Here is a 21,512-nt window from a genome sequence, read left to right as displayed (position 1 = left end):
AATTGGACCCAGGTCACAGGCGCTGTAATAGTGTGATGTTAGCATCATATTCCTAGGCAAGGCTTCCTGACTTCTGCTGAATGATGACTAACACAGTGCACAGCCCCAGAGAGGACATGTAGGTGTGGCTCCTGGGAGTTGAGGTTCTTCCAGGAATCATACAGCCTGAATGCAGATGGCAAACCCTGTCCAAGCTTAAATTATTGTAATCTGCAAAGTTCAAGTACAAAGTTTATTTATTGTCAAAGTACACATACATCACCTTATACACCCGGAGAGTCGTTTTCTTGTGGCCACACTCAGCAAATCCAGAATAAAATAATAACCATAATAGAATTAGTCAAAGATACTACCAACTTGGGTGTTCAACCAGTATGCAAAAGGCAACGAATTGTCCAGATACAAAAAGAAGAAATAATAATAATAATAAATAAACAATAAATATTGAGAACATGAAATGAAGAGTTCTTGAACGTGAGTCCATTGGTTTTGGGAACATTTCAATGATAGGGCAAGTGAAGTTATCCCCTTTGGTTCAAGAACCTGATGACTGAGAGGTAATAATTGTTCCTGAACCTGGTGGTGTGGGTGTGAGGCTCCTGTACCTTCTTCCTGATGGCAACAGCAAGAAGAGAGCATGGCCTGGGTGGTCCAATCACAAACAACGAAAAATCTGCAGATGCTGGAAGTGTGAATGACAAACACAAAATGCTGGAGGAACTGAAAGTCCTGGGTGGTGGGGATCCCTGATGATGGATGCTGCTTTCCTGTGTCAATGTCTCATGTAAAAAGCAGCATCCGTCATCAGGGACCTTGGCCATCCAGCACATGCTCTCATTTAGCTGCTGACCAGCTCTTCAAAGCTGACCAGACCCAGATCTAATGCACACATTCAAACCATTTTGGGGCTCAATTAGACAATCTGGCTCTGACCTGAACAAAAATAACCCATTCATTTTAAGCACCTCTTAATTTAATACATGTGGCTAGTGGTACAATTTCTGTACAGAGGCTGAGTGTAAGCTGCCTCACAGTTTGGTCACAAGCTGTTCAAAGACACTAGGACAATAGACTCTTAACTCCAAATACTGGTCTATTACTCCTCGGATAGATGGTGAAATGCAGTGGATTCTGGATAATTGGGACACATCAGGTCCAGTACATTTTGGCCCAATTAAGCCTCTGCCCCAATTATCCAAGGTTTTATGGAAAGTTAAAAAGCATAACAAAGGCAAACAACATTCAACTGAGTAACAAATTAACAGTTAAATGAAATACAGAATAGATTAGAACACTACTACAGTATTATAAAACTGTATATTAGTTCGCAGTAGTTATCACCCGAAGAAGTCATTGCAGCCATGTATTTTTGATTGATCGTAAATAAACAAAATCAGTGCAGACACCTAGTGCAGATAATGGACCTTCCTGCATAAAGACAAAATAATAAACAATATTATCAAAAATCACTGCTTTTTGAATTGGTGCCTGGCAGAATGCTGGCTATTTTCTTAATTAGTTTTTGTTAGAGTAGTCTGGCTTTGTCTCAATAGGCTGAGATGAGAACCGGCTTGGGCAAGCACAGGCGGAGGTTCTTACTAAGTAAGAAAGAAAGTTTTTGCTAAGTTTTTTTTTACTGTTAATAAATAACTAGTGCACGGAGAATGGATCCAGAGGTAGTGGTATGTCCCTTGTTTGCGATGTGGGAAATTTGGGAGACCTCTGGTCTCCCTGATAACTACATCTGCACAAAGTGCATTGAGCTGCACCTCCTTAGAGACTGTGTTAAGGAACTGGAGTTGCAGCTCAATAACCTTCGGCTCATACTGGAGAATGAGGAGGTGATAGATAGGAAATAAAGGGAGGCAGTCACCCCAAGTTGCTGGAGGCAGATCCCTGGGTAACTGTTAGAGGGAAAGGGAATAGGCAGTCAGTGCAAAGTACCCCTGTGGCTGTTCCCCTCAATAGTAAGTATGCCACTCTGGATACAATGGGGAGGGGGTGCAAACCAGGCGGAAGCTGCAGCAAGCAGGCCCCTGGCACTGAGTCTGGCTTTGCAGCTCAGAAGGGAAGGGGCGAGACGAGGAGTGCGGTAGTGATAGGGGATTCCATAATTAAAGGAACAGGAAGCAGGTTCTGTCGATGTGAAAGAGACACCCAGATGGTATACTGCCTCCCAGGTGCCAGGTTTAGAGAGGCCTTGGATCGGCTCCACAGCATTCTAAAGGGGGTGGGTGAACACCCGGAAGCCGTGGTACATATTGCTACCAATGACATAGGTAGGAAAAGGGTGGAGGTCATGAAGAGAGAATCTAGGGAGTTAGGCAGAATGCTGAAAAGCAGGAGCTCCAGGGTAGTACAGTAATCTCTGGATTGCTGCCTGTGCCACGTGCCAGTGAGACCAGTGATAGGGCAGTTGGTATAAAAGCAGATGCAGTGTGTAGTGAGATTGTGAGGAAGGACCGGCAGATGATATGGCAAAATTGCAGTCGAGATGAGTTCAAGTGTAACAGTGGGCTAAGGTCAAAAAAAGCAGATGAATACAGGGCTGAAGGTGCTATATTTGAATGCACGCAGTATACGGAATAAGGGAGATGATTTTGTAGCACAGTGAGAGATTGGTAGGTGTGACGTTGTGGTTGTGGGCATCACTGAATCGTGGCAGAAAGAAGATCATAGTTTGGAGCTTAACATCCAAAGATATACTTTGTATCAAAAGGAGAGGCAGGTAGGCAGAGGAGTTGGGGTACCTCAATTGGTAAAAAATGAAATCATATCCTTAGAGGTGATATAGTTTCAGATGTAGAATCCTTGTGAGTAGCGTTAAGAAACTGCAAGGGTAAAAAGATCCTGATGGGAGTTATATACAGGCCTCTGAATAGTAGCCAGGTTGTAGCTACAAATTACAATAGGAGATAGAAAAGGCATGTAAAAATGGCAATATTGTGATAATCATGGGGGATTTATATGTGCAGATAGATTGGGAAAATCAGGTTGGTGCTGGATCTCAAGAGAGTGAATTTGTAAGTGCGTACAAAATTGCTTTTTAAAGCAGATTGTGGTTGAGACCACTAGGGGAATGGCAATTCTGGATTTGGTGGTATTGAATGACCCAGATTTAATACGAAAAGTTTTTTCAGCTATGTAAGGAGTAAAAGAGAGAGAAGAGTGGATGTCAGACCACTGCAAAGTGGTAATAATGGGGGACAGAGGAAGTTAAGTATTTTGCGTCAGTTTTCACTGTGAAGGACACGAGCAGAGTGCTAGAAATGCGAGAGTGTCAGGCTGCAGAAGTGATCGTTGTTGCTATCACTAGGGAGAAGGTTCTTGGAAAGCTGAGAAGTCTGAAGGTAGCTAAGTCGTCTCGATCAGATGGACTACAGCCCAGAGTTCTGAAAGAGGTAGCTGAAGAGATGGCAGAGACATTAATATAGTAATCAGAAAGTCTTCTATCCCAATTAAAGGCATAGTATCCCAAAAAACTGAAGGGAAGTCCAACTATTTTCTTGATTATTTTTTGTTCTTTAATAGTTGTTTCAGATAAGTGGCTACCCTGAATAACTAATGGCCCAACTAACTGGAATCCACTATGTTTGGAATGCCAGGAATTTTATTGATGCTGGTGCATCATTTGTTAGAATAGAGTGAAGAATTATGAATATAAATCTGGTAGAATTGTAACTGGAGTTTGAGCTGAGGTGGAATGCACAGAGTGGCCACTTTATTCGATACTTCCTGTACCTAATAAAGTGGCCACTGAGTGTATGTTGGTGGTCTTTTGCTGCTGTAGCTCATCCGCTGCAAGCTTTGACGCGTTGTGCATTCAGAGATGACCTTCTGCACACCACTGTTGTAACAGATGGTTATAAGAGTTACTGTGGCCTTCCCGTCAGCTTGAACCAATCTGGCCGTTCTCTGACCTCCCTCATTAACAAGGCTTTTTCACAGCAGAACTGCTGTTCACTAGATGTTGTTTGTTTTTTTGCACCCTTCTCTGTAAACTCTAAAGATTATTGTATATGGAATTCCTAGGAGATCAGCAGCTTCTGAGATTCTCAAACCACCCCATCTGGCACCAACAATTATTCTATGATTGGTCAGATCATCAATGCTTATGGGGAGAAGATAGGAGAATGGGGTTGAGAGGGATAATAAATCAGCCACGATGGAATAGTGCAGCAGACTTGATTGGCTGAGTGGCCAAATTTTGCTCTGTCTTATGGTCTTCTTACGGTATACAGGTATACCCAATAAAGTGTAGATGATTGATGGTGGAATTTCACCTGACTGATACTTTAACAGTGTTTATGTGAAGTTTGAAATATTTAGCATAACTGCCAATCATGATACCAACCATGGGATGGCACAGTTATGTGGTTGGCACAACGCTTTACAATATCAGCAAACTGGGTTCAATTCCCACAGTTTTCTATAAGGATTTTGTGCGTGATGGTTTCTTCTGGGTGCTCTGGTTTCCTCCCACAGTCCAAAGGCGTACTGGTTTGTAGGTTAATTGGTCATTGTAAATTGTCCTGTGATTAAGCTAGGGTTAAATCAGAGGTTGCTGGGTGGTGTGGCTTGAAGGGCCAGAATGGCCCACTCCACACTGTATCTCAATACATAAATGAATAATTAGCAAAATGTTCTTTGCAGTCATGGTACTGACACTGTCTAAGAAGGTTGTGAAGAGCATATTGATGGTGTAGAGGAGATTTACTACAATAAATTCACAAATTAGGGATTTCAGCTAGATTAAGCTTTCAAACGGAGCAAAGAAGCTTTAGAGAAGGTTTGTTAAAACCTTGAAGGATTTTGATGTTCACAGAGTCATACATCATAGATAGGAGCTTTTTGACCAAACTGATGTATGCCAGTACTAATCCTACACTTACCTATGTTTGGCCCATTTCCCTCAAACCCAAGGGTTCCCAAAATGTTTTATGTGATGGACCCCTACCATTAACCTAGGGGTCCATGAAACCCAGGTTGGGAACCCCTGCTCTAACCCTTCTCTATCCATGTACCTGTATTGTGTGTGTTTAAATATTGTTAGTGTTCCTGCCTCAACCAGTTCCTTTGGCAGCTCATTCCATATACTCACCACCCTTTGGGTGAAAAAGTTGCCCCTCAGGTCTTTTCCCTCTCAAAAACCTATGCCCTCTGGTCCTTGATTCTCCATCCCTGGGGGAAAGTCTGTGCATATTGAGACTATCTATGCCCCTCGTGATTGTTTCTCTTTTTTAAGATTACTCCTTATTCTCCTATGTTCCAAAGAAAACCATAGCAACCTGTTCAACCTCCTTCCATAACTCAATCTCTTGAGTCTTGGCAACAACTTCCTAAATCTCCTCTGCACTCTTTCCAGCTTAATCCCATCTTTCCTATAGAAGGGTGACCATGCAATATTTCAAATTGCATCTCACCAGCAACTTATTTGGCAGGGGTGCGGATGTATTGGGCATGGTAGTGTAGCAGCAAGGCATTGTTTAACAGCACCAACGATCACTTGATTGAGGTTCAGTTCCTGCAGCTGTCTGCAAGTAGTTGTGTGTACTCCCTGTAACAGTGTGCATTTCCTTCATGCACTCCTGTTTCCTCCCACATTCCAAAGAGTTAGGGTTAGCAACTTGTGAGCCACTCCCAGCTCACCCTCGGACTGCGTTGCTCGTTGATGCAAAATGGCGCATTTTACTGTATATTTTGATGTTCCAAAGTACACGTGACAAATAAGACTCATCGTTCTTTAAATCTTGTACAAATGCAACATGACATCCCAGCTCCTGTATTCTGGTCTGACTGATGAAGGTCAACTGAGTGATAGAAACATAGAAAATAGGTGCAGGAGTAGGCCCTGCACCGCCGTTCAGTATGATCATGGCTGATCATCCAACTCAGAACCCTGTACCTGCTTTCTCTCCATACCCCCGATCCCTTTAACCACAAGGGCCATATCTAACTTCCTCTTAAATATAGCCAACAAACCGGCCTCAACTGTTTTCTGTGGCAGAGAATTCCACAGATTCACCACTCTCTGTGTGAAGAAATTTTTCCTCATCTCAGGCTTAAAAGGCTTCCCCTTTATCCTTAAACTGTGACCCCTCGTTCTGGACTTCCCCAACATCGGAAACAATCGTCCTGCATCTAGTCTGTCCAATCCCTTTAGAATTTTATATGTTTCAATAAGATTCCCCCTCAATCTTCTAAATTCCAGTGAGTATAAGCCTAGTCGATCCAGTCTTTCTTCATATGTAAGTCCTGCCATCCCAGAAATCAATCTGGTGAACCTTCTTTGTACTCCCTCTATGGCAAGAATGTCTTTCCTCAGACTAGGGGACCAGAACTGCACACGATACTCTAGGTGCGGTCTCACCAAGGCCTTGTACAACTGCAGTAGAACCTCCCTGCTCCTGTACTCAAATCCTTTTGCTATGAATGCCAACATACCACTTGCCTTTTTCACTGCCTGCTGTACCTGCATGCCCACCTTCAATGACTGGTGTACAATGACACCCAGGTCTCGTTGCACCACCCCTTTTCCTAATTGGCCACCGTTCAGATAATAATCTGTTTTCCTGTTCTTGCAACCAAAGTGAAAACCTCACATTTATCCACATTAAATTGCATCTGCCATGAATTTGCCCACTCACCTAACCTATCCAAGTCACCCTGCATCCTCTTAGCATCCTCCTCATGGCTAACACCGCCGCCCAGCTTCGTGTCATCCGCAGACTTGGATATGCTGCATTTAATTCCCTCGTCTAAATCATTGATATATATTGTAAACACTGGGGTCCCAGCACTGAGCCTATTAATTTGGAATAATCTGCTTTGGGGTGTGATGGCTGCAGACTTAATTGTGGTTTTCAAAAAGGAATCAGATATCTGAACAGAAATCTGACATAAAGAACAACAATCTGTTCTACGTTCTATAAAAATGGAGAGCTATGTGGGAGGGGTTTGATTGATTTTACTTACTTACTGCCCATTATGCTGCTGGTACTTAGAGTAGCAATGAAGGTCCTCCTCCATCTTCTCTATTGTGCCTCAGGTGCGATTCAGGGTCATAATTTCTTCCTCTGTGGTACAGCACCAAGTTGTCTTTGGTCTCTGGCATTTTCTCCACCCTTCAGGGTATCAAGGGATAGAGGGAAAAAGCCGGGAATTGGAACTAGATGGGAGAATAGTTTAGCTCACGGTGGAGTGGCGGAGCAGACTCGATGGGCCGAATGGCCTACTTCTGCTCCTTTGTCTTGTGATCCAATTATCTCCAGTGTTTCCTCATGATGTTTGTGGCCATGTCCTCTTGGTGACATTGAAGCAATAGGGTGTGAGTGGAGATCTTCCTTGGCCAAAAAATACAGGGGATCTTCCTGAGACTTCTAGTGTGGAATGACAACAGCTTGGTAAGGTCGCTCTCTGTCATGGGCCAGCATTCTGACCCATACAAGAGTGTGGACAGAACACTGGTCTGGTGCATCTTCACCTTAGTGTGGACGCTGTACTTGATCTGAAGGCATTTCTAGCTTTGTGGAGTCTGCATTGGATGTTGTGCTTGGTCCCACCACCCTGATGAATGGTGTTGCCCAGGTAGGTGAATCTGCTGGTGCTGCGTACATTGACCTGTTAAAACGTTGGCAAAATATTGTGGGCTAAATAGCCTGTATTATGCTGTAATGTTCTATGATGTATACTTTAGATAAACACTTGAAGTTAAATACTTTCCCAATAATGTCTACCTGGATTTCTCTACAAAGGGCCAGTATGCATTTGATGGGATGAACAATCTTCTGTGTTGTAGCACATTAATGACAATGTTATATTTTTGCCTTGTTCATAAGTCATTCCTAGCATTTTGTGCTCAAAATCTACACAGTGTGGATGCAATGCATAAAACCTCTGGATTTGAATGCCCTGGTGTGTAGATTGGGAGGCAGGTTGGAGATAACGTCCCTCACAAAGGGGTCCTTCCCTTCACTAGCCTGCAGGTCGCTCTTGGGCAAGGTGTAGTACCTGCTTAGCCTCCCTCCCCCCTCTAATCAGGGTCACGTGAAGCTGTGAGAGCAGGTAGTGAATGGTCGTATGAACAGCTTACCACATGACCTGTTTGCAACCACTGACGCCAGGCAGGCAACCTCTGAAGAGTATTGATAATGGCTGGGGTCACCCATCTTGTAAAGACACTGTCCGGAAGAAGGCAATGGCAAACCACTTCTGTAGAAAAATTTGCCAAGAACAATCACAGTCATTCGCCCACATTATACAACATGGCATATAATGATGATGATCATGGTGTTTAGATTGTGACAAAGTCTTTTTGCCCTTCTCCCACCTCCCCACAGTGGTGATTGTGAGCATTGCAGACAGCAGAAGCAAGGAGCTACTAGCCAGCTACTGCCTTCCTGTGCTCCATCTGCAGATGTTTCATCATTACCACCTCGAGCTCGTACAGGTGAGTGAAAAAGACTCGGAAGGGGGGTGGTCGGGTTGTGGAGTCCTGACTCACAGTGAGCCCTCAGGCAGAAGATGACCTGTTTGTTTCTTGGCTCAATGCTTACAGGATCTTGCTGTGTGGTAACTGGCACCCCATGCTACAAGGAGCTCTTCCAGTTTTGGGCTCTTGCTCTATGTGGCTGTCAAGTTTTCTGACTCGGTACCAGAAGCAAAGCATGACTCTCCTCCATTCTAAAATGTTCCCACTAATTCTGTCTTCATATACATCATCCTCCCTCCAAGGGCCCCTTCAGCCATAAGCCTGATCTTTAACCCTGTCTGCTGCAAAGGCTTCCCCTTAAATCAAGGTGGAGGTGAGGGCTGTGGTGCAGCTCACATCTCTCCACCAGCCTTCTACCATGTTTGTCACAACTAGACCATTAGACAGTGGAGCAGAATTAGGCCCTTCAGCCCATCACTTCTGCATCATTTGATCATGGCTGATCTATTTCTGTCTCAACACCAATCTCCTGCCCTCTCCCCACCACTTTTTATACCCTGACTTATCAAGAATACCCAATGACTTGGCCTCCATAGCTTCCTGTGGCAATGAATTCCACAGATTCACCACTCTCTGGCTAAAAGAATTTCCTCCTCATCTCCGTTCGAAATGATGTCCCTCTATTTTGAGGCTGTGCCCTCTGGATCTAGACTCCCCCACCATAGGAAACATCCTCTCCATGTCCACTCTGTTGAGGCTTTTCTACGGTCAGTAATTTTTAGTGAGGACCCACCCCATTCTTCTGAATTGCAGTGCACAGCCTGAGTGCCATAAGTCTGTTTGGAGGGACTTTGTACGGATTTAAAATTACACAGTGTTGCTCCCAGCACACCCCACCTGCAAAGTGGCTCGGTAGCATGTTAGTTAGCGTAATGTTTTACCGCATCAGCGACCTGGGTTCCATTTTGCACCTGTCTGTAAGGAGTTTGTACTTTCTCCCCTGACCACTTGTGTTTCCTCCCACATTCCAAAGATGTGTGGGTCGTAAGTTAACTGGTGATTTGGGTGCAATTGGGTGGCACAAGCTTGTTGAACTGGAAGGGACTGTTACCGTGCTCTATCTCCAATTTATTTATTTATTTATTTATTTATCTATCTATCTATCTGTTGATTTATTTATTACATTTTTAAGAGAATTACATAGAATGAATAGAATATTAGAATAGTAAAAAAACTTAACCCTCCCCCCCTTAAACCCTTCCTTATATAAAAAAAGAAAACAAAAGAAAGAAAGAAAAGAGGAAAAAAAGAAGATTGCCTGGATATCGGAGGATCCCCACATGCTCCATGGAGTTCAAAATAATTTTAATTTTTATTTTCCCCAATTACTTTATAATATTATCTTCAAAGGACCTATATATTTAATCCTATCTTTTGTAGATAGGGGTGCCAAATTTTCAAAAATATACCATATTCATTTCTTAAATTATAAGTAATTTTTTCAAGTGGAATGCAGCTGTATATTTCATTATTCCAATGATCCATAGTTAAATACAAGCCTGATTTCCAAGTAACTGCAATAGCTTTACTGTATCTCTGAATAAAAAAATCAAATCCCCTGCTGGACACACATCATCATCCTGATGTGGAAGTGTACAGCTGCTCCATCCTCATCACTGGGTTGAAATCTAAGAAACTCTGCCCATTTGCCATGGATGCTGTGATTTAAGTAGGCAGCTTACTACCTCCGGAACGTAACATTCCTCAGCAAAGATCCTTATCATCCTGCCCATGCTATCTTCTCATCAGGCAGGAGGTACAGAAGTCTGGAGTCTCATGCCATCGGGCTCAAGAACAGCTACTTCTCTTCAACCATTTCGTTCTTGAACCAACTGGCATAACCTTAGTCACAACAGTTTAGCAAAACTATAACCTCTTTGCACTAAAATTGACTTATTTTTTCTAATTTTCTTTCTTCTAAAAATGGTATATTTTGTTTAATTAATGTTGTTTTTGTGGATGTGCTATTTATTGATTGATTGAGATACAGCGCAGACCAGGCCCTACCAACCCTTCGAGCCATACTGTCCAGCAGCCCACCAATTTAAACCCTAGCCTAATCATGGGACAATTTACAATGACCTATTATCCTACCAACTGGTAGATCTTTAGACTGTGGGAGGAAACCGGAGCACCTAGAGGAAACCCACACGGTCATAGGGAGAACATACAAACTCCTTACAGGCAGCAGCGGGAATTGAACCCAGGTCATCTGTACTGTAAAACCCTGTGGTACTGTACCGCTGTGTGGCTGTGATGCTGTTGCAAGTAAGTTTTTCATTGCACCCATGTGCATCTGACAATAAGTTCAACCTGACTTGCCAGTTGGCCGGCTGGTGGCGTAGTGGCATCAGTGCCGGACTTTGGACCGAAGGCTCCCGAGTTCAAATCCAGTCAGCGACCTTGCACGCTTTCCATCTATGCTGGGTTGAGCATTGAGCTAGCAAATTGTAAAAACAAGAAAGCCTGCTAAAAAAAATGCTGTCGCGATGGGTTAAGGGCTTTCTTCTTCTTCTTGACTTGCCAGTAAGGGATCCTGTAAATAAGTAAAACTATACTCCACAGGAGCCCCTTCTTGCCTATCTCAGTGCCCTTTCCCAACCCATAAAACCCGTAAAACATAGGAATAGTTGAGTCCCTTCTCTCTAGTCTTTTTGTCATTTGAACCAAGCTCCTCTCTGCCACTATTGAAAATAACCTTCAGGGGTGGCCTCGCAGTATCCTAACCAGCAGTAATCCCTTACCCAATGTGACTGAATTAGATAATCTGGAGTCTGTCATGGTCTTGTGTGTGGGAGCTTGCTGTGTGGAAATAGGCCAACAAGTATCCCACATTGCAACGGGATTCACTGGCTTTGGAATGTCCTGAGGTTGTGACAGTCACGCTATAAATGCAAATTCTACCTTTCCCCTTAAATGCATTCATATGGATAATCTGTATGTTGTGGTCTGAGTTTCAACGAAGACATGATGGTTTAAATTTCCTTTGAGACTCATCCATCCTGTATTGTCACTCTGGGTCGCTCCCACTGGAGCTGGTGCAGGGATCAATTCCCCCGTTTATTGACATCTGAGCAATGTTGACCTTATTGTGTGCGTTTGTGTTTTTTCCTCCCTCCCCCCCCACCCCCCGCTCAACTCCAGCCACACCCAAGCATCCCATCTGGCATTCGATTATATGTCACCGTTGTTCGGAAAGGCAGCGTTATTCCTCGACAGGAGGGATTTGCTTTCACTGGTTTTGAGGTAGGCCTCAGACTGTGTCTGAATGGGAAGAAAATGCTTCTGAGGGGGGGAGAAAATCAAAAGAACTGTGATATTAATCTAGCAGACCCCTGTGGTTATTCACATTTCTCCACTACTATATAATAGCATTCATGTTGAAAATCGACCTTACTTAGGGATGTAATGACCCTAAATGTGTATTTGAAATCTGAAAAGAGCACCTGTCACTCAAGGGATATTAATATTAATATATGCAGATGTTAAATTTTCAATGCAACTAAAATTGCTAATTGCTTCGATTCTGAAAATACATTCTGGGTTATTACAGTCAATCCGTTATAATGTGTTGGTCGTGAATTGTTCCCTGTTTCACTGATGGGTTTATATTGCTTCAGACAAATGGATTAAGATCTCTTGAAAATGTAAAGGGAGGGTCCTGCTTTGCCCCTTGCCATCCTCCACCAACCCACCCCCTTCTGCCCTTGCTTGTGCCTGCATTGCCATGGTAACCAAGGCATTTGATGTATTACAAATTCAGCTATTATCTGTACTCCTGGCTGAGTTCAAGGGGTGGTCTGGAGCAGACCTTCCTGGTACTGCGGATGTGCTGGATTTCCCTTAACTGGTTGAGATGGTGTAACGAGGTTCTTTTTGGGAGATTGGTCCCCTCCCATTCCATTGGGGAACTGGGCCTCAGATTTCTGAACAATTCCAACACTATGCCCACTGGAATAATGGAATTGGGGTCAAAAGTCCAGACAGAAACATTGAAAATAAATTTAATCAGATGGGCTCAGAATTAATTAATGGCAAGAATGGTTCCTCCAGACAGCAGTAACATTGGTGGTTGGGGTCATACGTTATATCTTTGTCCCCCAAAAAGAATTCCGGCATGGATGGAAGTTGAGGAGGGGCTAATTTCCTTCTTTGTTGCAGTCTGATGATGTCATGGTTGGCATGGTGCTCAGCAATGCAGCTAGTGGAGGACAAAGCAGATAGTCCAATGGAAAAAAGTTCCTGTGCAGATTTACCCAGAGTCCGGAAGTGCTGTCCTGAGGCAGATGGAATTCAGTTCGTGGAAGGGTGAAGTAATTCACTGTGGAAGTTCGAGCTTGAAGGCAGAGTGTAGGCAGGATTCTGGGCAGTGCGGAGGAGCAGAGGAATCTTGAGGTCCAAGTCCATAGATCCCTCTAGTTCCTGTGCAGATTGATAGGGTAATTAAGAAGGTGTGTGGTGTATGATCCTACATTAATCGAGGGTTTGACCTCAAGAGCCATGAGGTAATATTGTAGCTGTATAGAATTTAATACAGAGTTCTGGTTAGGCCACACTTGGAATTTATTGTGTTCCGACTGCTGTGTGTTTTTGCCTTGCTGGTATGATGAACAGGGACTGAGGCTGGGGCCCACTCCAGCTGCTCTGGGAGCAGATCTGGGGACAGTCTGGTTCCCAGCAGTTCTAGTCAAGCTGCTGTTGGAAAGATGCTATTAAAATGGAAAGTGTGCAGAAAAGGATGTTATAGGGCAGGCTAGGACTTTATTCCTTGGAGCATAGGAGACAGAGAGGGTAAGAGGCACTGACAGAGTGAATGTACTCAGTCTTTTTCCCCAGAGTTGGGGAATTGAGAACTAGAGGACATAGGTTTAAGGTGAAAGGAGAAAGATATAATAGGAATATGAAGAGCCAAGTTTTTACAAAGTTTTATGATATTAAATGAGCTACCAGAGGAAGTGGTTGAAACAGGTACAATAACAACCTGTAAGTGAAAGTTGGAGAGTTACATGGACTGGAAAGGTTTAGAAGGATACAGTCCAATTGCTGGCAAGTGGGACTAGCTTGGATTTAACAGCTTGGCCAATAAGGACCAAATGGGCTGTCGTATCTGATTCCGTGCTGTATAACCCTATGATTCTATGTTGAGACCTTCTTCCTCTCCCAAAGTAGTTGCTCCTGTGTGAAACTTGGGCACTGATAAGTTTCTGAAGTGGTGTCCTGGAGTTTGAGGTGAGTCTAGGGGTGGAAGGGGTGCCTCCTTGTTGGTTATTTTGGTGACCATCACTCTGCAATCTGTCATTAACCAAATTCACGTTTCTCCCAGGTGCTGCTTCGCGCGGTGGAATGTCCTTTGAAGGACCCCTCAGGCCCCCTCCTTGCAGTAGCCAGGATCGTTCCTGACTATGAATCCTACAAGTAAGTGGGTGGACTACAGTTATTGAATTGGTTAACAAATTACATTGCAATTCCTACCTCTCGGGCATTCTAGGAACTGCGTAGAGGGTCTAGTTGACCAACACTCAAAGTAATCCGTAATGAAAGTAGGAAGTCCTGGAGGCGGTCTGTGGCCGCATTCTTGAAGAAGGAAAAGGTTAATGTTCTGGATTGAAAACTTCCCATTTAAACTAGGAATAGGTCTTTGGTAAGGGAGAAAGTTCTCAATATGGAGCTGTAGATATTTGCAGCATTAAGCTGCCCTTTCAGCCCAAATGTTCCATGCTGACTAAGCTATCTGATCCCAGCTCATCTCATTTGACAGTATTTAGGCCATAACTTTCCACTGTCAAGGACCCGTACCATCGGGTGATGCTCTCTTCCTTCTGCTGCCATCGAGAATAAGGCACAGGAGCTTTGGGTCCCACACCACCAGGTTCAGGAACAGTTATTACAATTCAGGCTGCTGAATCTTGAGAGTGGATAATTTCACTTACCTTGACACTGAACCTACTCCATTTTCAAGGACTCTACAATTCATGTTCTCAGAATTATTTAGTTATTTATTGTTATTTCTTTTTCTCTTTGTGTTTGCAGTTTGTCATTTTTTTTTTGCCTTTTGGTTGTTCGTCTCTCTTTGTTGTGTGTGGTTGCTCATTGAGTCAATCGTGTTTCTTTGTATTTACTGTGAATGCCCCCACAGAAAGTGAATCTGATGGTAGTATGAAGTGACAAATATGTACTTTGATAATAAATTTACTTTGAACTTTGAACCCTTTCCCTCTGTCCATTTGTCTTTTTAATGTTGTCTAGTACCTGCATCTGCTACTATACCTAGAAGCTCATTCCACTTACATTCAAAAAGTAGCCTCTTAGGTTTCTATCTCAGGTGTCAGGTTTCTATCTAAGGTGTCATTAATATTTGAATTCTTTTACATCTTCTTGTCTCTCCCTTTCCCCCAACAAGAACTGTTGACCACCTCCATCTTAGGCCTCTCAGATTCCTGCAGGTCAGAGTTTATCTTTGTAGTCACACCAGCACATACTATGGTCACCTAAGGATTGGTTAGGTACTTGGGAACTGGATTTATCTGGCTGTATGATGTCTTAATGGTGTTCTCTTCTGCCCTGTGCCACACATTGAACATGACATTGGGAGAATATTGCCCTCTATTTCCCCTCGTAGGAGACTCTGCAGATACTGGAAATCTTGAACAACACACACAAAACGCTGGAGGAATTCAGCAAGTCAGGCACCATCTATGGAGGGGAATAAAAAGTGAACATTTCAGGCTGAAACCCTCCATCGGGACTGGAAAGAAAGTGGCAAGGTGTCAAAGTAAGGAGGTGGGGGGAGAGGAAGGAGTACACGATGGCAGGTAATAGGTGAAGCCAGGTGAAGGGGAAGGTGGGTGGGTGGGGCACAGAGAGTGATTTGAGAAGCTGAGATGTGATAGCATAGATGGAAAAGGGCTGAAGAATAGGAATCTGTTAGGAGAGGGCAGTAGACTATGGAAGACAGGGAGGGAGGTGGGGATGTGAAGGGAGGTGATATGATGGCAGGGTAGCTGAAAGGAATAGGTGTCTCTGTTTTTGTCTGCACCTGTACCGTTGCATTCTCAGTTTATAATACCTTCATATCTTCACTCTTCATACCTGTCTCTCTTGTTTTCTAAGCCTTCTTTAACTAATTTTATCACTCCCTTTATATCTTCATGCAAGTATCAATTTCTCTTTGTATTTCTCTCTCTCTCTCTCAAATACGTACACTCTCTTCCCCTCCTCTATATAGCCCTCTCTATTCCCCCACCCCCCCACCCTTTCTCCATTTGCCTCTTCCTCTCTCTAACTGTATTTCTGAATATCCTGATAGCTGGGCTTAAATTGGGAGTCCCCGCAGTGAGGTGAATACTAGGCAGGTGCACAAGCTGTTCCACCATTAATTATTAATCATTCCTTTGTTCTTTATTATTCTTCGCACCTTTGATGGCCTTTAGCGCTTGCTGGTTCCTCAATTAAAATCAATGCAGGCACTGCAGCCATGTTGGTGGAATGCTATTATAAATTTGAAACAGCGTCCTGTGGATTGTGGCCTATTAATTGGGGAAGCTCAGTGAATTATCATGGTTAACCATAAGACATAAGAGCAGAGTTAGCCCATTGAGTTTTCTCCTCCATTTGAACATGGCTGATTTACTTTCCCTCTCAAACCCATTTCACTGCCATCTCTTTGTAATTTTTGACGCTCTTACTAATCAACAATCTATCAGCCTTTGCTTTAATGACTTGGCATCCACAGCCATATGTGACAATGAATTTGGAAACATCGTCTTCACGTCCACTCTACTTAGTACTCTCAATATTCGGTAGTTTTCAATGAAATCCTACCTCATTCTTCTAAATTCTATAAATGCCAATAAATGCTCCTCATATATTAACCCTTTCATTCCCAGGATCATTCTCGTGAAGCTCCTGTGAATCCTCTACAATGCCAGCAGATCCTTTCTTAGATATGGAGCCCAAAACTGCTCACATTACTTCAAATGCAGTCTGACCTTATTAAGCCTTGGGTAATTACCTCAGGTGTCGAGAGAAGGCATACCTGGTGTTTCCTGATGAGGGGAATGAAGGGAAATTGGGCTTATGGATATTACTGTGCTCTGCTTTTTTATCCTGGCAGTCTGCTGAGTGAGTTGACATCTCGGGGTAGTAGGTTGGGTAGGAAACTGTGTGGGAGACAGGAACCATCTTCTCTAAGTTGAGTATGTTGTCATATGCACAAGTACATATACACCATTGAAAATAATCAGGTTCAAAATTATTATTGCATGTATGTTAAAACACATCATTTGCATTAACTACCAACATAACCTAAGGATGTGCTGGCGGAAGCCCACAATTGTCGCTACACAAGCTGGCACCAACACGGTATGGCCACAACGCTCAGCAGGACGACAAACAACATGGCAAAACAGAACTGAACAAGCACCAAAACAGCAACAACAAAACAAGCCCTGTCCTCCCTCCAACCTTTTTACATTTTCTCAGTGAAAATCTTACCTTTAGCAGCATCACAGGCACAAAGCATCAGACAAGCAGCAGTCACAAGAAAAGCCTAAAATTAAATATAAACTATACACAGTTTTAAAAGAAAGACCACAATTAGAACAAAGTCAATTTTAATGCAAAGTTTCAATAGGTACATTTAATGTCAGAGAACATTGCCTCTGATCAGGGCCGATTTTACGTGCCGGGCAGCACCTAATTAATTAGCTTGTTTATTTGGGCTTTTTTCTTAAAGATGTGCTGGGTGCGTTCCGGGTACCACTGCACCCCTGCATTCTTCGTGGATCGGTATCGGTCCACGGCCCGGAGGTTGGGGACCACTGGTCTACAATATACATCCTGAAATACTTCTTTGCAAACATCCACGAAAATAATGCTGCCTGGCTGAAATAGAGATTGGGGTTCTGCAGGGTAGTTCGAGAACCGAATGGTTGAAGGGAGCAGCTGGCAGGAACGAGGTGGTGTCGGACTTCTTTCTTCTCTACCCCCTGCCTCATTGTAGCTGTGTGAAGATGGCGTCGCCTGGATGATAGGCAATGATCGATAATGGATGATGGATGCATCTTAAGTGGTGGATGTTGCCTCCTTGGGGCAGCACCCCCTGTTAGGAAGCTATGGAGAGGGTGCAGAGGAGATTTACCAGGATATTACCTGGATTGGAGAACAAGTCATATGAAGCAAGGTTAGCAGAGCTGGGACTTTTCTCTTTGGAGTGTAGAAGAATGAGAGGGGATTTGATAGAGCTCTACAAGATTATGAGAGGTATAGATAGGGTGGATAGTCAGTACCTGTTTCCCAGGGCACCAATAGCAAACACCAGAGGGCATATGTACAAAATTAAGGGAGGGAAATTTAGGGGAGACATCAAGGGTAAGTTTTTTACACAGAGGGTTGTGAGTGCCTGGAATGATTTGCCAGGGATGGTGGTGGAGGCTAAAACATTAGGGGTATTTAAGAGCGTCTTGGGCAGGCACGTGGATGAAAGGAAAATGGAGGGTTATGGGGTAGTGTGGGTTTAGTACTTTTTTTTAAGGATTATATGGGTCGGCACAACATGGAGGGCTGAAGGGCCTGTACTGTGCCGTAGTGTTCTATGGTTCTATAGGCACTACAGATGATTGGGAGGGATCAGCCCGGGATGTATTTGACAGATTCCTCCAATCTCTGCAGTTTCGTACATTTGAATTGCTGTACCAAACTATGATGGAACTAACAGGATCTTTACCCTCAATTGGGGAATCTAGAATGGCTGGACACAGGTTCAGAGTGAGCATGCAGAGATTTACTAGGAACCTGAGAGGCAACCTTTTGACCCAGAGGGTGATGTGTATGTGGAATAAGCTGCCGGAGGAAGTGCTTGGGGCATATACACCACACTTGGACAGGTACATGAATAGAAAGGCTTAGAGGGATATAGGCCAAAGGTGGACCAGCTTGGATGGGAATCGTGGTTGGCACAGTCTATTTGAACTGAAGGGCGTGTTTCTATGTTGCATGACTCTAGAACTTCACTGGAAATGTCACACAGCTGGTATGGCCCTGAGATTTTAATCTAATGGGTCTGTGGGTATTGATTTTTTTTCTTTAAACAGGTCAAAAATGTTAATGAAATCCCCCAGGCTGGCTGGTATCAGTGTCACCACAGTGGAGTACCCAAGACCAAAGCAGTCTTCATTGGATGTTCCCCATCACACCAGCCAAGGTTATCCACAGGTAAGTCGTGCCGAGATGTCCCACTGTGTGAGGTGGCTGTCGAGTCAAGGAGACCTCAGAAACTTCTCCTTCCCTAATTTTCCCAAGAAAATGAAAATGCACTGAGGTACAGTGAGGAGAATCCTTGAACATTTCTCCTCGGTCTTTGAAGGTTCGAAGGTTCAAAGGTCCAATTTAATGTCAGAGAAATGTGTACAATATACATCCTGAAGTGCATTTTCTTTGCAAACATCCATGAAAATAGAGAAGTGCCCCAATGAATGGCAGTTAAACGTAAGAACCCAAGGTTCTCCCAGGTTTCCCCTCCCGTGCGTAAGTGGTAGCGAGCAACAATCCCCCCCCCAACGGCAAAAAAAAGCAACATTGGCACCGCCACCAAGCAGTGAAGCGTGAGCAAAGCCACAGCAAAGGCACAGACTTGCAGTTACCCCAAAGTCTTCACGTTTCACCTGGAATTCAACATGCCACAGGTTTTCTGTCTCTCCCTAATAAAGGAGAAGGAGGTGTCTCCGTTTTCTCAGCGAGCAGGGAGACATAACAAACAGCTCACTGGTTTACAATGTTAAAAGTCTGTTACATGGCTTTTTTCGAGCTCTGTGCCTGAAGATTGCAAAGATCCTGGGTCATCGGGCACACAGAAGTAGATTTCTGACTCCCCCGATGACACACGGGTCTCCTGTGACCCTCGATCCGCTTGTCTCCAGAGCCCCAAGATCTTAGGCTTCCAAATCCAAACTGGACTCTCAGGCCAAACCCTTGTTGTGCCCAACAATGGCCAGTCCTGAAACCCCAAGGATGGGTCCCATTCCCGCAAAGAACCGAAGTCAGTGTGGAACTCCAGGTCAGAGTCTTCAAAAGAACCTTGAACGGGAAAATAAAGATATTAAAGATGGAAATAGAGCTGTTTCTGAAGATGCAAGCAAAGGAGTCACAGTTTAGCACCATCTTAACTTTGCTCTGCCCCCCCCAGAAAGCTTTCTGTCATTTTAAAATTAACCCTAATGCTGCATTAAATTGGTATTGGTTAATTATTATCAGTGGTACTGAGGTACAGTGAAATGCTTCTACTTGCAGCCACAGTGATCCAGACAGATCATTCTGTACACAAGTACATCAAGGTGTTAAATGAGAAAACCAAAATGTAGAATAATGCGTTACACTTACAGAAAAATGCAGTGCTGGTGGGCAAATATAATGCAAGATCCACGACGAAGTTGATTCTATCAATAGTGTGATAGAAGTCGGTCTTGAATCTTGTGGTACATGCTTTCAAGCCATTTTGTTAAGGTATTGACCCCACCCACCCTCTCTTCTCTCCTCTCCCATTGAGCAAAAGATGCAAAAGTCTGAAAGCATGTCCCATCAGGTTCAAATACAGCTTCAATCCCACTGTTATCAGAGTCTGGAATGGGCCTCCTGTATGATAAAATGGACTCTTACCTCACAATCTACCTCATTATGATCTTGCACTTTATTGTTTACCTACAGAGCATTTTTTTCATAGTTTTTATTACACCCTATTCTGCAATGTTATAACTCAGTGCACTGTCTAATAATCTGATCTGCATGACCAGTATGCAAGACAAGCTTTTCACTGTATCGTGGTACACGTGAAGATGTTAAACAAGTACCAATAAACTCTTATTACAGCAGGATAGAAGCTGAATTTGAGCCTGGAAGTCCGTGCTTTCAGGCGTCTCTGCCCAATGAGAGTGAGGAGAAGAGAAATTGACAGATAGAAGAGGTCCCCGAATATGTTGAGCAACACACACACACAATGCTAGAGGAACTCAGCACATTAAGCAACTTCTATGGAAATGAATGAACAGTCGACACTTCAGGTTGAAACCCTTCATCGGGACTGGAAAGGAAAGGGAAAGAAGCCAGGGTAAGAAGGTGGGGCAAGGGGAAGGAGTACAAGCTAGAAGTTAATAGGTGAAACCAGATGGGTGGCCAACAGGGGATGAAGTAAGTAGCTTTGAGGTGATAGGTGGAAAAGGTAAAGGGCTGGCAAAGCACCTTCACTCCATCCACAAAAGCCAGGACTTCTCAAAGGACAACTATTTAAATTCCAGTCCCTACTCATATTCAGAAATGGCAGTCTAGGGCCTCTTGTACTGGATTATTAAGCACGCACTTCAAGAATATTATGGAGAAACTTGGGCTATTTTGTCTGAAGTGGCGAAAGGTGAGAGAGGACCTGATAAAAGTTTGTAAGATTTCGAGGGATATAGATAGAACAGACAACAGGTATCATTTTCCAAGGTCAAAATGAGTAAGTCTAGAGGGGATGCATTTAAGGTGAGGGTTTAAATGGTTTTGCACAGACTAGATGGTCTAAAGGGCCTGTTTCTGTGCTGTACTTTTCTAGGACTCTATGACTACAGATGCTGGAATCTGGAGGAACTCAGCAGGTCAGGCAGCATTTTCTTCCATAGATGCTGCCTGTCCTGCTGAGTTTCTTCAGCAACGTTTGTGTTTCATCCCTGTTAGGTTTAGGGTTATATCAGACTTTGGTTTAATCTGAACACAGATGCTCCTGATTATTCTCCCTCTTCTCTCCAACTCTTCCCAATTGCAAGCATCTTTGCCTACCTGCTGTCAGCTCAGTGGGCAGCTGGGATTAACGTTCTTCCTGTCACTCCCTGTTACTATCACATGTGTCTTTCAAATACCAGACTGACAGCAGCAAACAGCAGAGGCGGTGTCCATCATATCTGCCTATTGGACTGGCACTATACAAAGAAGGTATCTGTTTAGTTCAGGACCTAATTGGCAAATTTCCCCTGCTGTTGGTTCTATGGGCAGT

General features: G+C 43.7%; 1 protein-coding gene across 6 annotated transcripts in view; it reads left to right on the top strand.

The window, feature by feature from the left end:
* The window catches only part of ccdc33 (coiled-coil domain containing 33), a 328,157-nt gene that overhangs the window by 138,862 nt on the left and 167,783 nt on the right, over positions 1-21,512 (top strand). For all 6 annotated transcript variants that reach the window (XM_059946622.1, XM_059946620.1, XM_059946618.1 and 3 more), the window contains exons 6-9: positions 8,340-8,449; positions 11,636-11,737; positions 13,815-13,906; positions 18,583-18,703. In XM_059946622.1, the coding sequence (XP_059802605.1) occupies positions 8,340-8,449; positions 11,636-11,737; positions 13,815-13,906; positions 18,583-18,703 (425 nt within the window). The remainder of the gene's footprint in view (positions 1-8,339; positions 8,450-11,635; positions 11,738-13,814; positions 13,907-18,582; positions 18,704-21,512) is intronic.

The sequence above is a fragment of the Hypanus sabinus genome, chromosome 21 (genome assembly GCF_030144855.1).
Source record: "Hypanus sabinus isolate sHypSab1 chromosome 21, sHypSab1.hap1, whole genome shotgun sequence".
In the NCBI taxonomy this organism is placed as follows: Eukaryota; Metazoa; Chordata; class Chondrichthyes; order Myliobatiformes; family Dasyatidae; genus Hypanus; species Hypanus sabinus.
Note: the sequence above shows the minus strand (reverse complement) of the source record. Positions and strands in the feature narration are given on the sequence as shown.